This window comes from Cyprinus carpio, chromosome B24 (genome assembly GCF_018340385.1).
Source record: "Cyprinus carpio isolate SPL01 chromosome B24, ASM1834038v1, whole genome shotgun sequence".
Taxonomy (NCBI): Eukaryota; Metazoa; Chordata; class Actinopteri; order Cypriniformes; family Cyprinidae; genus Cyprinus; species Cyprinus carpio.
The window spans coordinates 5497236-5510808 of NC_056620.1; the positions used below are offsets into that span (position 1 = coordinate 5497236).

General features: G+C 38.9%; 1 protein-coding gene across 1 annotated transcript; it reads right to left on the bottom strand.

The window, feature by feature from the left end:
* Positions 1-1286: 1286 nt before the first annotated feature.
* Positions 1287-5937, bottom strand: LOC109102460 (patched domain-containing protein 3-like). The gene is made up of 4 exons (XM_019115797.2): positions 5239-5937; positions 4982-5103; positions 3672-3817; positions 1287-3022 (listed from the first exon to the last, which is right to left on the bottom strand). The coding sequence occupies exons 1-4, from the start codon at positions 5935-5937 to the stop codon at positions 1287-1289; spliced, it is 2703 nt and encodes a 900-aa protein (XP_018971342.1).
* Positions 5938-13573: the final 7636 nt, after the last annotated feature.

Here is a 13573-nt window from a genome sequence, read left to right on the forward strand (position 1 = left end):
AAAATATCTATTTAGGAGTCTTAGACCTTTCCAACGATATATAGTTTATCATGATTAGATTAGGATTTAATGGTAATATAGTGAAGTAAATTTAGGCGTCCTGTATACGGGACAGTGACAGTTAAGATTAATAAAGTAAGTGAAACAATTACACTACTTATTACATTTTAAATAGGGTTACTTGTAATCTGTAACCTGTTACATTTCCAAAGTAACCTTCCCAACACTGCTTGTCATCTGTAGCTTGTTTTATTAGCTGCGTTATTTTCAGTATGATAAAGCATTAACCTTTCAGCACCAGTCACCAGACCTTTAATTTCCAAACCGTTGTGACATGTACAACAACAAACATAAGATATCTGTCAGGGTTGGGTGAAGGGATTAGACCAGGACTCAGTGATGCAGAAATGATGGGCTTTTATTAATAGTAAAAATAAAACAAAAACCAACAAAAACTACCCCGAGGGGGAAAACAGGCAGGCAGGCCAGTAGAGGCAACAGCAAGGCAAGGCAAGACAGGATCAGGCAAGAAACAACAGGGGTACATTTGACAATGAACTGGCACAGGACTGCAAACACAAGTAGGGAGCAAACAGGGAGGGTAATGAGGGACAACCGGTGGGGCAACTGAACCAAATCAGGTAACAAGGTGGGTGGGGTTAGACAATAGACATGAGAGCAAATGTCACACAGAAACAAACAAAACAAAAGCCATGTGCTTACACAAAACAAAAACACAAGCACATGGCCAGCAAATCAATCACAAGCCATGTGCTTGAACAAAACAAGACATGAACACGCAGCCACATATTCACACAAAACAACATGACAACAGACAACATGAAAGCATACAGCCAATGAAAAACCCAAGCAAAGGACAAAACATAACAAGAAAACACATGGCCAATATTAACACGAGCTGCATGCAACAACACGAGACAATGAGAAACACAGAACACAACAACACATTTGGACAGAAGAGCGTACTATACGCGCCACACACTGGACATTTCAATTTGAAGGTGTTGTGAAATGTGCTAAAAGTAATGTATTATCAACCACTGGGAACTAGGATGACAGTACATATAGGATCTGTACTTGATGTTGCTATAACATATAAGAATACACATATATAACATTTAAATAAAAATAATGCATTTCAACTTGTCAATACACATACTCACTTTCTCTGCTAAATGAACCTGATAAGAACATGTAACCTAACATCACAGAGAAACTAAAGAATACAGACTATTTTATTTACATAATTAAAGTACACTCAGTTTCTATGGACAGTCCGGGTCACGGCACCAACCTGAAGGCATCTCATTATTTGGAATAAAATATATTTGAGTACTCTGTGTTTTAACAGTTTGTCTACACAAATGGGAATTGTCCTTAGTAAATGCATAGTTATCATAAGCCATGCCTTTGTTTTCAATCATAATGACTTTTGGAATAACATCAGGCACAGTTGTTGTTTTCTTCTTAGTTTCGTTTGAACTGCAGGACAGTAGGGTCAGAAACACTGGGATGAAGATGATACTGTGAGCCAAACCAAAAATCATAACGAGGAACATGATCTTAAAGAAGGTCCTGAAGATGTGGTTCTTGGATGCAGCCAAAACAAGCACGCCTATTATTGTAGAGGCAGCTCCTTGTAGCACCGGATAGCCCAGAGAAAACAATGCATCAACTGCACGCTCATTGGCTGTCGATTTTTTGCTCGAAACAAACGCATATGAAATATGTGCAGAGAAGTCGACAGTGAAGCCAATGCACACCACCAGGATGATCATCGAAATGGAATCTAGGTTGACACCCCATAAGGCCATAAAACCTGTAACACCGGTGATGACCGAGCCGATAGAAAATGTGACCCACAGGGAACAGATTGGGTTTGGGATTAATAACAAGGAAACGACCAACATGACAGCTGTGGTGAAGCCCACATTTTGAATGGTGCCGCTCACTATGACCAAATATTGGTCCAAGTAGATGAACAATGGATGGAACACTAGTAGTTTAGCTGCACTACAGCTTTGAGCTGTGTTTCTGAGTTCATTGAACATCATTATCTCCATACTGGCGTTGGAAATATCAAAAGTCTGGACAAAAAATCTTGAAGCATTGATTTTGCCTTCTGCGATATTAACGTCAAGCTTAAACTCTGGATAGCGCTGGAAAAAAGATGATAAATTCTCCATGAAGATGTTTTCATTGTCTAGATTCAGGCCTTGGGTTTGAGCAAATTGTAAGTAAAAGTCTAACCAGGAGACAGACAGCTTTTGATTGACAAATGTCAAGTTGTAGAATTTTTCCATGCAGTGGTTTAGTTCTGATCTGCTGCTCTTATTCCAGTATGGCAACTCTTCAGAAACTACAACCATGACATTTGGACCATATCTGGAGAAGAATTTCTGATTATCATCATAATAATTTACTACATACGAATCATCAGCTGCCAGGTCCCTCATATTAATACCCTGCTGTAAATTGAAACATCCATAGATGCCTCCAGCCAAATAACCCAAATACAGCAGCATCACACAGACTTTGGTCCAGGGCTTGATCAAGAATGGACCATAATAGAACTTGAAGAAGTGTGCTATGGGCTGTTGTTTCTCAGCACCGGTTTCTTGGTCATAGTCGCCACCTACACAACAGAGTTGATACGCCAACGACTTTCCTTTGGTAGTCTGTGTTGGGAGTTTGCAGCAGGTCAGCCAGTGTCTGTTACTCTGCTCTCTCCTGCCGTTTAGGGCTAGAACACTTCCAAAGAAGAGGATGTTATAAATGTAACAGAAAATAATGGATGTGCTGGTGTACAAGCAGAAGGCCTGAACTGAGCGAAATTCACTCATGAGCCCAATGTAGAAACCAAGAACGTCAGTCAATGTAGTGATAGTTATAGACATGGCGGCTTCTTTGAAGGTTTCTGCCATTCTCTTCTCCACTGGATCCTTCACTTTGGTTTGTTGCCAGTTGGAAAGCATGATGAACATGTCATCAACACCAATGCCTGTGAGAAAAGCATGCTCTTAATAAACCAACTCTAAACCAAAGGGGCATTTAATATTCAATTAGCACTTTTAATTGAAGTTTCATGCTAAACATTTTAAAATATTTTAAAACAATGCTTTTAAAGTTATACAAACATTTGCATTTGAACAGAAATGTGAAATTTTGACTATAAGAAAATTAAGTTAGGTTTGTTAAAAGTTGAAAAATATGCCAGTGCAACAAGACAAAATCTAGTCTTTCTGTAGTCTTCAGTGTCACACGATTCCTCAGAAATAATTTGAATATGCTAATATGGTGCTCATGAAACATTTCATATTATTATCAATGTGCAGATGTACAGCTTAATATTTTGTGGAACTCATGACTCATTTTTTTCAGAATTCATTGATGAATAGAAATTTCAAAAGAACAGCACTACTTACATTATAAATGTCTTTACTGTCACTTTTTTTTTTAGCAGTTTAATGTTTCCTTGCTAAATAAAATAATTTCTTTAAAAAAACATACATTTTTGAATGGTACTGTACTTATGAAAGGTGCATTCTTTGAAACAAGGCTTAATGAAAGAAATTATTGAGTACAACAAAAGAGTTGCTTTTTCTTTTCTTTTGTTCTTTTTTTTTTTTTTTGCACAAATACACACTTACCCAGAATCAGGAAAGGTGAATTAGCCACTGTTATTACGAATGGCACTCGAAAAAGGAGCAGCAAGCCAAAGCTAGAGAGCACAGCCAGACCCGCAGACATAACTCCCATGAAAGAAACCCAGATCTTGTTCCTCACATTATCGAGACTGAAATCAAATGTAAAATAATGCATGACCACTAGTGATTTTTTTTTTTTCTCATTCAATAGAAATATTTAATCAAAATATTGGGTTGGGTCCACCTTTTGCTTTCTAGCATTTAAGGTGGCTTGAACACTTTTCTTTGTTTTAATTTATTACAATTATAAAACTTTCCAAGACAAACATTAATAACACACACAAACACACACACTGGATTCCATAGGGACTTTCAATAGGCGCAATGGTTTTTAAACTGTACAAACTTTATTTTCTACCCCCTTACCCTAAACATACTCCACAAAAAAAAAAAAAACAGTATTTTTAGATTTCCAGAAAACTTCATTCTGTATGATTTATATTTCTGATTAATTAAAAAATTACTGGTACTATCCTTGTGGGGACTTTTGATTCCAAGAATGCACACACATACTGGTATTTATTTATTTATTTATTTATTTATTTATTTATTTATTTATTTATTTATTTATTTATTTATTTATTTTTGTGGAGACATTGCATAGACATAATGGTTTTTTTTTATGTTTTAATGTTTTTTTTATACTGTACAAACTGTATTTTCTATCCCCCTACCTTAAACCTACACTTGCAGAGTTTTTTTTTTTTTTTTCAACTGCTTACATGCAAAATCTTTACCTGTCACACAATTTCTGAAACCTGAAACTCAAACACCAGAACAACACACCAAATCTGCAAACACTTATATGTTGATTCTCAGCCTTTGGTTTTTTTTTTTTTCTTTTTTTTTTTTCAAAACACAACACACAGTTCTCTGTCACACACAAAAATCTAACAGGAATTAATATTATGGCAAAGGTGTTTGCAAATGTACAGTATGCTTTTGAGATGTGTTTGTGATATTTTGAGTGCACTGTTTCATTTTGCAATAAATGTGAGGCATTTTGCACCTTGTGTGGAGTTTTTGGATTTGTGTGTAAAGTAAAAAAAAAAAAAAAAAGGCAAGTTTTGAAAATGTAAGCAGTTGAAAAAAAAAGTAAACTTATCCCTTATAGAAAACATTCAGCTATTTTAGATTTTAAACATTTCATTCTGTGTGAACATATTATTATTATTATTAATATTATTATTATTTTTTTTAACTTTATGTTTACTCCCTGTAGTGTCTGAATATGTGTGATATCTGTTGCTTACCGCATGCAAGAAAACACTGAGAAGGAGATTGCAATTGAGTATGTTATTGAAAAGAGAGGAATGCCATCTGTTGTGTGTTTCTCTATCTCCTCTTGTCTGGAGAGCGAGGTAAAATGAGACACCTGCAGATTAAGACAGTTATCTACATACAGTATATGCTACTTATATGGAAATACAGTATGTACTGAGTTTACAGATAATTTGGTCTACAATGTATTTGCATGTGTAAACAATCCCTTACAGGCTACTTACAGTACCTTGAGTCCTTTGCTGAGCGTTTTTTTGGATAGAACATTTTGGAACTGTTGAAGCCATTCAGAGGTTCCATTGTTATCCTGCAAAAAGTAGAAAAGTCTGATGGCACGTGCCTCCTGGATCACGCCTCCTCTTTCTTCAACACCTCCTACTGTAGAGCCAAGAAAAACATCTTTCCCTTTCCATGTTTTTATCGGAAATGATAAATTGGCGAATTTATTATCAATAATGTCCAGTATGGGATTTGAGACACAGTCCCCATTTTCTCTGGCACAAATATCTTTAAAACTTATCTGAGTTTGATTGGTTTTGACAGAGAGACTATGCACTTGCTTGTCAAGCTCACTGATTTCCTCAAACAAGGCACCTGTTAAAATGTTTCCTTCCACAACAGAAATTATGATCACTGAATAGTTTCCTTCACCATAGAGTCTTTGATTTGAAAACAATGAATCATTACTTGGAAAAGTTTCTTTTACAAAGTGTCTGGCTTGCTTGGAAGGTCCATTGATAGGTGTGAACTGATTCTCAACGTCATTGTTCTCGCGGTCTTTGAGAAAGTACAGTCCTCCTCCCAGAGCAGCGGACATTATCAGAGGAATGACAAAAAACCAAACCGGATAAGAACCAACCAGATGGCCAAGTTTCTCAAAAAGCTTAGAAACAGGTTTCTCAATGCAGTCTGTACGATAAAATGCCATAGTCTTCAAGGAAAGAGGAAAAACAGGCAAGACTAGACTGAAATCTGTTCTGAAAGATGTTCTCATCTGTTCTATTTATTAGTCTACACATTTGCTTAAACCCTGCCCAGAGGTGTGTTCATACAGTATAAGGAGGGTGATTTTGTAATAATTATCCAGAAGAAATACTGGCATATTTTATATTTCCTCAAAATCATTTTCATTACCCCAGGGCATTTGAACTATGAATGGAGGAAGTTTTTATTTATGGAACAGTTGGTGACAACAGTTATTCATTTACCACAGAAAAGGTTAAACGTCTAAAGGTAAATGCAATATGATCAACCAAGTTGCATGTGAAAGCGGTGTTATTCAGGCCTCTGACTGGCTGATCATTAAAAATATAGCTTGAACTCAGTAAACAAATACCTCAGAAAAAAACTGAAGCTGCTGTGGGTTTACTTCCCCAATTATTTTTGCAGGTTGCGGACAACTAGTCAAGAGTTTACTTATGGCAAAAGACACTAGTGGCAAAAACATTTTGTTTCACACACTGGTCAGTTTTGAGATTTGGGCTATTTGGCACAAATACTCTCATAAGTGTTTTTTATTCCACTTTAACTATTTGTATCTATAGTATGGGGGGGGGGGGGGATAAAGGCCTCCTGTAGTGAATCCATGCATTTTTGTAAGAAAAATATCTATATTTCAAACGTAATAAACACTTTTCTCTCACTTCCGTAGTCTATCAAACGCGGATCCGTTCCGGAGGATGACGCAGCACGTATGCGCAGCTCGTGCTCCTCTTAGATATTCTAGTCTCGTGAGTTTGCTTATAGGAGCAAAGGAAGCAAAGTTTCCTTATTTTAGCAAAGGAAAACCAGTCTCCTCTTGGTTTATATCGAAATACTCCAACATTTTTCTTTGCAAATCCTCGGTTTGTACTTCTAATTCATGGCAGGCGTTTAGTTTTGTTCTCTCTCCGCATTTGTGAGGCACGTTTTATTATGGATGCACACACTTTATTTGACGACTTGTGGACTGTTCAAATGTAACACCCACTGACTGCAGTGATAGAGTTCGGAATACCCAGGACAATTTTTAATATAACTCCGACTGGATTTGTCTGAAAGAAGAATGTCATATGCACCTAGGATGCCTCGAGGGTGAGTAAAACACAAGCTAATTTTCATTTTTGTGTGAACTAACCCTTTAAGACACTTCCAATTTACAGGTGGCAGGAAATAAAGGTTACTATTACGGGAACTTAGTACTTTAAAGTGAAAAAAAGTGAAAGTCGTGACATTTGTCAAGTATGGTAACCCATACTCGAAATTGGTGCTCTGCATTTAACCCATCCAAGTGCACACACACAGCAGTGAGAAGTGAACACACAACCGTGAACACACACCCGGAGCAGTGGGCAGCTATATCCAGCGCCCGGGGAGCAACTGGGGGTTCAGTGCCTTGCTCAAGGGCACTTCAGCCATGGGTATTGAGGGTGGAAGAGAGCGCTGTTCACCAAAGTGACCTGACTCTGAAAACACCAGAAGAAAGACACCAGGTAAAAGTCAAGTAACAGTTAAAAAGGGTTATCCATGACATACTGTTAAATTTTGGAGAAAAACTGGAGAGCAGTTATTAATCTTCATTGATCTAATGGCTTGGAACAATTTAGGAATATTTTAAGTTTATTTTAATTATTTCATCTAAACTCTTCAAAAAATAATTTAAAAAAAAAAATCATTTTTTAGCATACTGTATTTTAAAGATAATTTTGTAAAACCCAAATAAGCTTTACAGACAGTATTGGCAAGTTGGTTTTCACATGGAATTGGGCTACTTTTAAACTGTTTCTGTGGGTTGATTTTTACCTGTGTGTTAAAGGTTTGACATACTGCATAAATTATATTTGACTAAAATGCTAATATTGAAACACTTTGTATTTTACCAATGATAAAACAACACTAGATGTTACACTTTGTGAAGCAGGGCCACTGGTATGGAGCCTTTGAGCTGTGTTTATGATAACTATATACAGTGATTTTCATTTTGCATCTATTTAAGGTATGGGAATATCATATGTTGAGTTTTGATCTTTGGAATATGGTCATTGGGATATTTTTAACTGGCCATTAGACAAGGTCACAGTTACAGGAACTTAAGACATTAAATCAGAACACACACACACACACACACACACACAAAACAGAAAAACAATGCGTAGAATGTTTCTTTTCTTTTTTCTTTTCTTTTCTTTTTTTGTAAGTTTATATTTGTATGCATGATTATCCTTTTTTATTATTTTTTATTTGTTTATTTTTTACCATATTTTATGGTACCCTTTTAATATATGTAATCAATAGAACATAATTACAAATTACAATTGAAAATTAACGAAAGAACGAGAGAATCAAAATTATTTTGTAATGTGCATGTTTTGTTGCATTTTGGGCCATCATGACACTAAAATAAAAAGTAAGGCAAGGGAGGCTATGTCTCCTCAAAAAGTTGGATGAGAAAATAATCGATATTACAAAAATAAAACAGCGCAAATATGACCAAAAATGATATTAAAAGTCTAAAAGGTCCATTGACTTCTACAGAGACCCCAAAGCATGCCGTGACTTTTCTGGAGGCTCATTGAGATGAATGGGGGAAAGTCACGTGAGAGGAGGCAATGTCTCCATCGCACTATAATTAGATATGATCGGTTAAGGTTGAATGTGATTGGTTCATGTGATAAATCCCGCCTCTTGTTTTCATGCAAGCTCGCGGTCTGAATGAAGGAAATTATGGTGTTTTTGACTAATTATAAAGTAATCCCGCTTAGATATCACTACTTTATGTCACATCAAAATAAAACTTGAACTGGTCTGAAAACGTGATGACTGCATCAGTTTTTAGTTAGCATTCAGTGTGATGAAATGAAAGATATATCTTTGTGTCTGTGGCAGTGTTTACAGAGCTTTTATGTCGATGACCCGGGATAAGTTAACTATTAAAAAGAACTGTTAAGACTGCACCAGACAGCCAGCTCCTTAACCTCCTGTCTGTAAGCAGATTTGTCCTGAATGAGGCTTATAAGTGTGGTGTCGTCTGCAAACTTCAGGAGCTTGACAGAGGGATGTTTAGATGTGCAGTCGTTGGTGTAGAGGGAGAAGAGCAGTGGGGAGAGAACACAACCCTGAGGAGCTCTAGTGCTGATTATACGGGTGCTGGATGTGAGTTTCCCAGCCTCACTAGCTGCTGCCTGTCTGTCAGGAAGCTGTTGATCCACTGACAGACGGAGGTGGGCACAGAGAGCTGAGTTAGTTTGGGCAGGAGGAGGTTTGGAATCATAGTGTTAAAGGCCGAGCTGAAGTCCACAAACAGGATCCTCACATAAGTCCCTGGTCTGTTTAGATGTTGCAGAACATAATGCAGTCCCATGTTGACTGTATCGTCCACAGACCTGTTTGTTCTGTAGGCAAACTGAAGAGGATCCAGTAAGGGTCCAGTAATGTCCTTTAGGTGGGCCAGCACCAGTTTTTTAGTTTTTAAGACTTCATGACCACAGACGTTAGGGCCACAGGCCTGTAGTCATTTAGTCCTGTAATTTAGGATTTCTTTGGGATGGGGATGATGGTGCAGCATTTGAAGCATGAAGGGACTTTGCACAGCTCCAGTGATCTGTTGAAGATCTGTGTGAAGATGGGGGCCAGCTGGTCAGCACAGAATTTTGTTGGACACCTGGCGCACCTTCAGTCTTCGCTGATCTGAATTGCAGGTGTGGGGGAGTGGGAGGTTGCTGGAGGTGTTAATGGTTGTGTGGAGAGGTGTTCTGGGTGGGTGTGGGGTGTTTTTTCAAACCTGCAGTAGAACTCATTCAGATCGTCTGCCAGTTGTTGATTCTCCACAGTGCTGGGGGATGGTGTCTTAAAGTTGGTGATCTCTTTCAGACCTTTCCACACTGATGCTGTGTCACTGGAAGAGAATTGAATCCTTATTTTTTCAGAATAATTCCTCTTTGCCACTCTGATCTCATTTTCCAGTGTGTATTTAGCCTGTTTATACAAGACATTGTCCCGCTTCCAGTAAGATTCTTCTTTGGCCTGATGGAGCTGTCTGAGTTTTGCAGTGAACCATGGTTTGTCGTTGTTGTAGGTTAAATGAGTCCTGGTAGGAATGCACGTATCTTCACAGAAACTGATATATGATGTTACAGTCTCTGTGAGCTCGTCCAGATCAGTGGCAGCAGCTTCAAAAACACTCCAATCAGTGAGGTGGAAACAGTGTAAATCCCGGTCTGCTTCATTAGTCCATCTTTTAACACTCCTTAAAATAGGTTTAGCTGATTTTAGTTTCTGCCTGTAGGTCAGTATAAGATGAACCAAACAGTGATCAGAGAGTCCTAAAGTGGCCCATGGGACAGAGTGATATGCATCTTTTATTGCTGTGTAACAGTGATCCAATATATTACTGTCTCTGGTGGGACATGTGATGTGCTGTCTGTATTTTGGCAGTCCACATTCCTCTTTATAGTTTTTTTTTTTTCTATCTGACTTATGAGCTCATGGACGGCAAACGGTTATTCTGAGGTCGCATTGTTTACAAGTTTTACATGAGACATTTCAGTAAGTTGTACTGTATCTTATAAAATACCTTTTGATGTCTATTCATGTTTATTTCGTACTAGTGAACAGAAAGATATGATAGGGGTGACGAGGCAGGTGCAGGTCCTGGAATGCACAAAAAAAACGGTGCTGAAAACAGCATGTAATGTGCTCAAATAATCTACCCTTTTACTATTGTACTAATCTTCACAACACTCGAAAGCTCACATGCTCTGATTGGCCAGCTATCCAGTGTGTTGTGATTGGCTTAATACCTCAAGCGTGTGATGGAAATGTTACGCCCCTTAACATATTGTGATGCCCTGTCCGGCCAGAGCGATGAGACATAAACATTAAACCCATTATAAACGTGATATTGTCACGGTTGGTAAACCGTGATCTCTGGGTTTTGCACTTTGTGGTGAAATCTGTGTGTTTCGTGTCTGCACTGATTAGCTTGTGGGCGTCTCCGTTAATTGTCATCAGCAGCAGCTGTCACTCATTACCCTCTCCCTATATATATGGCTTGTCTCATGTCTTGTGTTTGTGAGAGCGTTGTTTCATGTTTGGTAACTGTTCTTTGCTTCTGTGTTGTTCTGCGTTGGATGTCCGTGTCTTCCCCCGGAACCTCATCCACTCATCGCACCTTCACAAGCATCACCACTTACCTTCGGCTCGATTCCCCGTAGGTCCTGTGCCATCCTCTCCTGCTGCCAACTCACCATCACCATCTGGATTACTCACCGTCTCCCACCATCTTGGATTGTCGTCTTCCCAGCGTTGTTTGTATTTTTGTGTTTGTTTTGTTTGGTCTTCATTAAACTGTTTCATACTCGCACTTGTTTCCAGCTTCTCCTTCACCCAGCCGTCACAGATATATGTTTGATTTTTAGACTTGTCTTCTTTCGGAAGGCCAAACAAAGTAATTTCGCTTTCTCAATGAAACAGCGTCACACACCACCTTGAGTGAGTGGAGACCAGAGGCTTAGAGTGAGCCACGGTCTAGAGTGTGCGGAGGCCAGCTTGAGTGAGCAGAGGCTGGTTGTCTTGAGAACGGCGCGGCCGGCGGATTCTACGAAAGAACTTGCGGCAACCACATGTGACCACCCCAGGCTGGACTCCGCTTCCTCCAAGGTGAAAACCCGATCTGATGATCCACAGTGCAAAGTTGATGTATTTCCTCAGCGACTAGCACGGATCAGCTTGACGAAGTGGATATCGTCCTCTTTTGGAAGGCCAAAACAATGTAGTTTCGCTTTCACAGTGAAAAACACACAGCGTCCATACGACATGGGCGGCGGCGGCGGCAACAACAAAACTACAGCGAGAATAAAAGGTACGCCTTTTTTCTTTGCGTGAACATCTGGGTGGCGTTATGCAAATCTTCCCACATAGTGACATAGAGATGTAGGGGCATGTTAGAACGAGTCGTTTTAGGGGGGTGTGGACAAGTCCTAACTTTTATAAAGAATATCTCTTTGGATTTGAGACTTTAGTCTTTGCGACTTTACAGATCTTCTTTATGCACCAAGAGCTTGTAACACTCCAAAGAGAAAGGAAAAGTTGAAATCGCATCATATGACCCCTTTAATTTCACAACAGGTATAGCATAGTTCACAATTACATAAAGCTGTCTATAATATTAATAGATAAACAAATGCTTGCTTACCTTATCTAGTTGTCTAAAACACCCCACACCAGTTTCGGGTTTTATTGGGTATGTCTGTGGCAGTTCTGTGTCCTTTGGCTATCCACGACCTTATGTATGGAACTGGATTGAATTTCAACAGTGGGTGTCCAACAAGATTCAGAAAAGGTAAGTATGATATGGTGGATGTGTGCAGAGAGGCACGGTTCGGGGAGCAAATCAAGTTAATTTGGGAAAATCCATGCTCACACTTGGCACTTGATATAGAAATGCTATTGAAGCTGCAAATAGCTCCTTCAGTTTATCAGGGATGCATTTTCCATCTGAATCTCTGTACCATCTGTAGGCCCGAATGACTGCACGTGGGCTGTCAATCTCAAAGTGCCAACAGTGCAATTCAACTTCAGTTTCTCCGTACATCACACCAGTGTTCTCGGGCCAGTACTGTGCGTAAAGCACCGTCAACTCCTCAATAAACTTGTTATATCCAGTCTGATCTGGCAGCCGCCCACCTTGAGATAATATATGTTCCTCCATGTTCTTAGCCAAACTTGAGAAAAACAGCCTTTGGTTTAACGTTTTGTCGCTGGGTTTTCCTTAGTTCAGTGTAGCGCCCTGGCTATCTGTGGGCAGATATTCCTTAGCTCCATTCGTTTTTTGTTAGATGCGCTATAAATTGCATACAGTTTGTCCATCGATATTTTAAAATAATTAATAGCGCCTATCTCTTTCACAATGTCACCTACTGCAAGTTCAAGCCTATGGGCTGAGCAGTGCCAGACAGTAATATTTGGGAAAATGTCCCTGAGCCTACTTGCTACTCCGCTTTTGTGCCCTAACATAACAGAAGCGCCATCACATGTTACTCCAATGAGGGATTTAGAAAGAAATTCCTCAGTCAAATTTAAACGTTCAAAAGCAGATAATAGATGACGGACAGGTCCTTTATCAGTTAAGTCATCTAGCTCTACGAGTTCAGTAAAAATGTTTGTAGGCATGTCCATACCTGGCAAATGAACCCTAACATATATGATCAAAGCACTCTTTTTATTTAAACTGGTCGACTCATCCAACATTAGACTGCATTTAACTCCATTTAACACTTGGCAGTCAATCTCCTGTTCAAAGCCATATGACGTTTAGCCTCCTTGTAGGTTGTGCAAAAAAACTCTAGCTGTAGTGGTAATCTATTCCGACTGACTATTAACAATAGCCTGTACTATCGTGTCTCCTTTCACCTTTTCAAGAATGTCTTGAAGAAGGTCCAGGCATTTTGCATGTTCAAATACTTTTTTTTTTTTGAGGGCTTGTTGCTGTTTTTTAATATCCGAAGCAGAAGAGATCACGGTGCACATGACCCATTCCTTTGCTAGTTTCATTCCCCCAAGTCTTTTCTGGCCCTAATGACCCCAAT

Coding starts and splice junctions, on each gene's coding strand:
- LOC109102460 (XM_019115797.2), bottom strand. CDS start 5,937: ATGGCATTTTATCGTACAGACTGCATTGAGAAACCTGTTTCTAAGCTT. Junction 3,818..4,981: donor TCAGTGTTTTCTTGCATGCG/GTAAGCAACAGA, acceptor ATTTGATTTCAG/TCTCGATAATGTGAGGAACA. Junction 3,023..3,671: donor TTCACCTTTCCTGATTCTGG/GTAAGTGTGTAT, acceptor CTTTTCTCACAG/GCATTGGTGTTGATGACATG.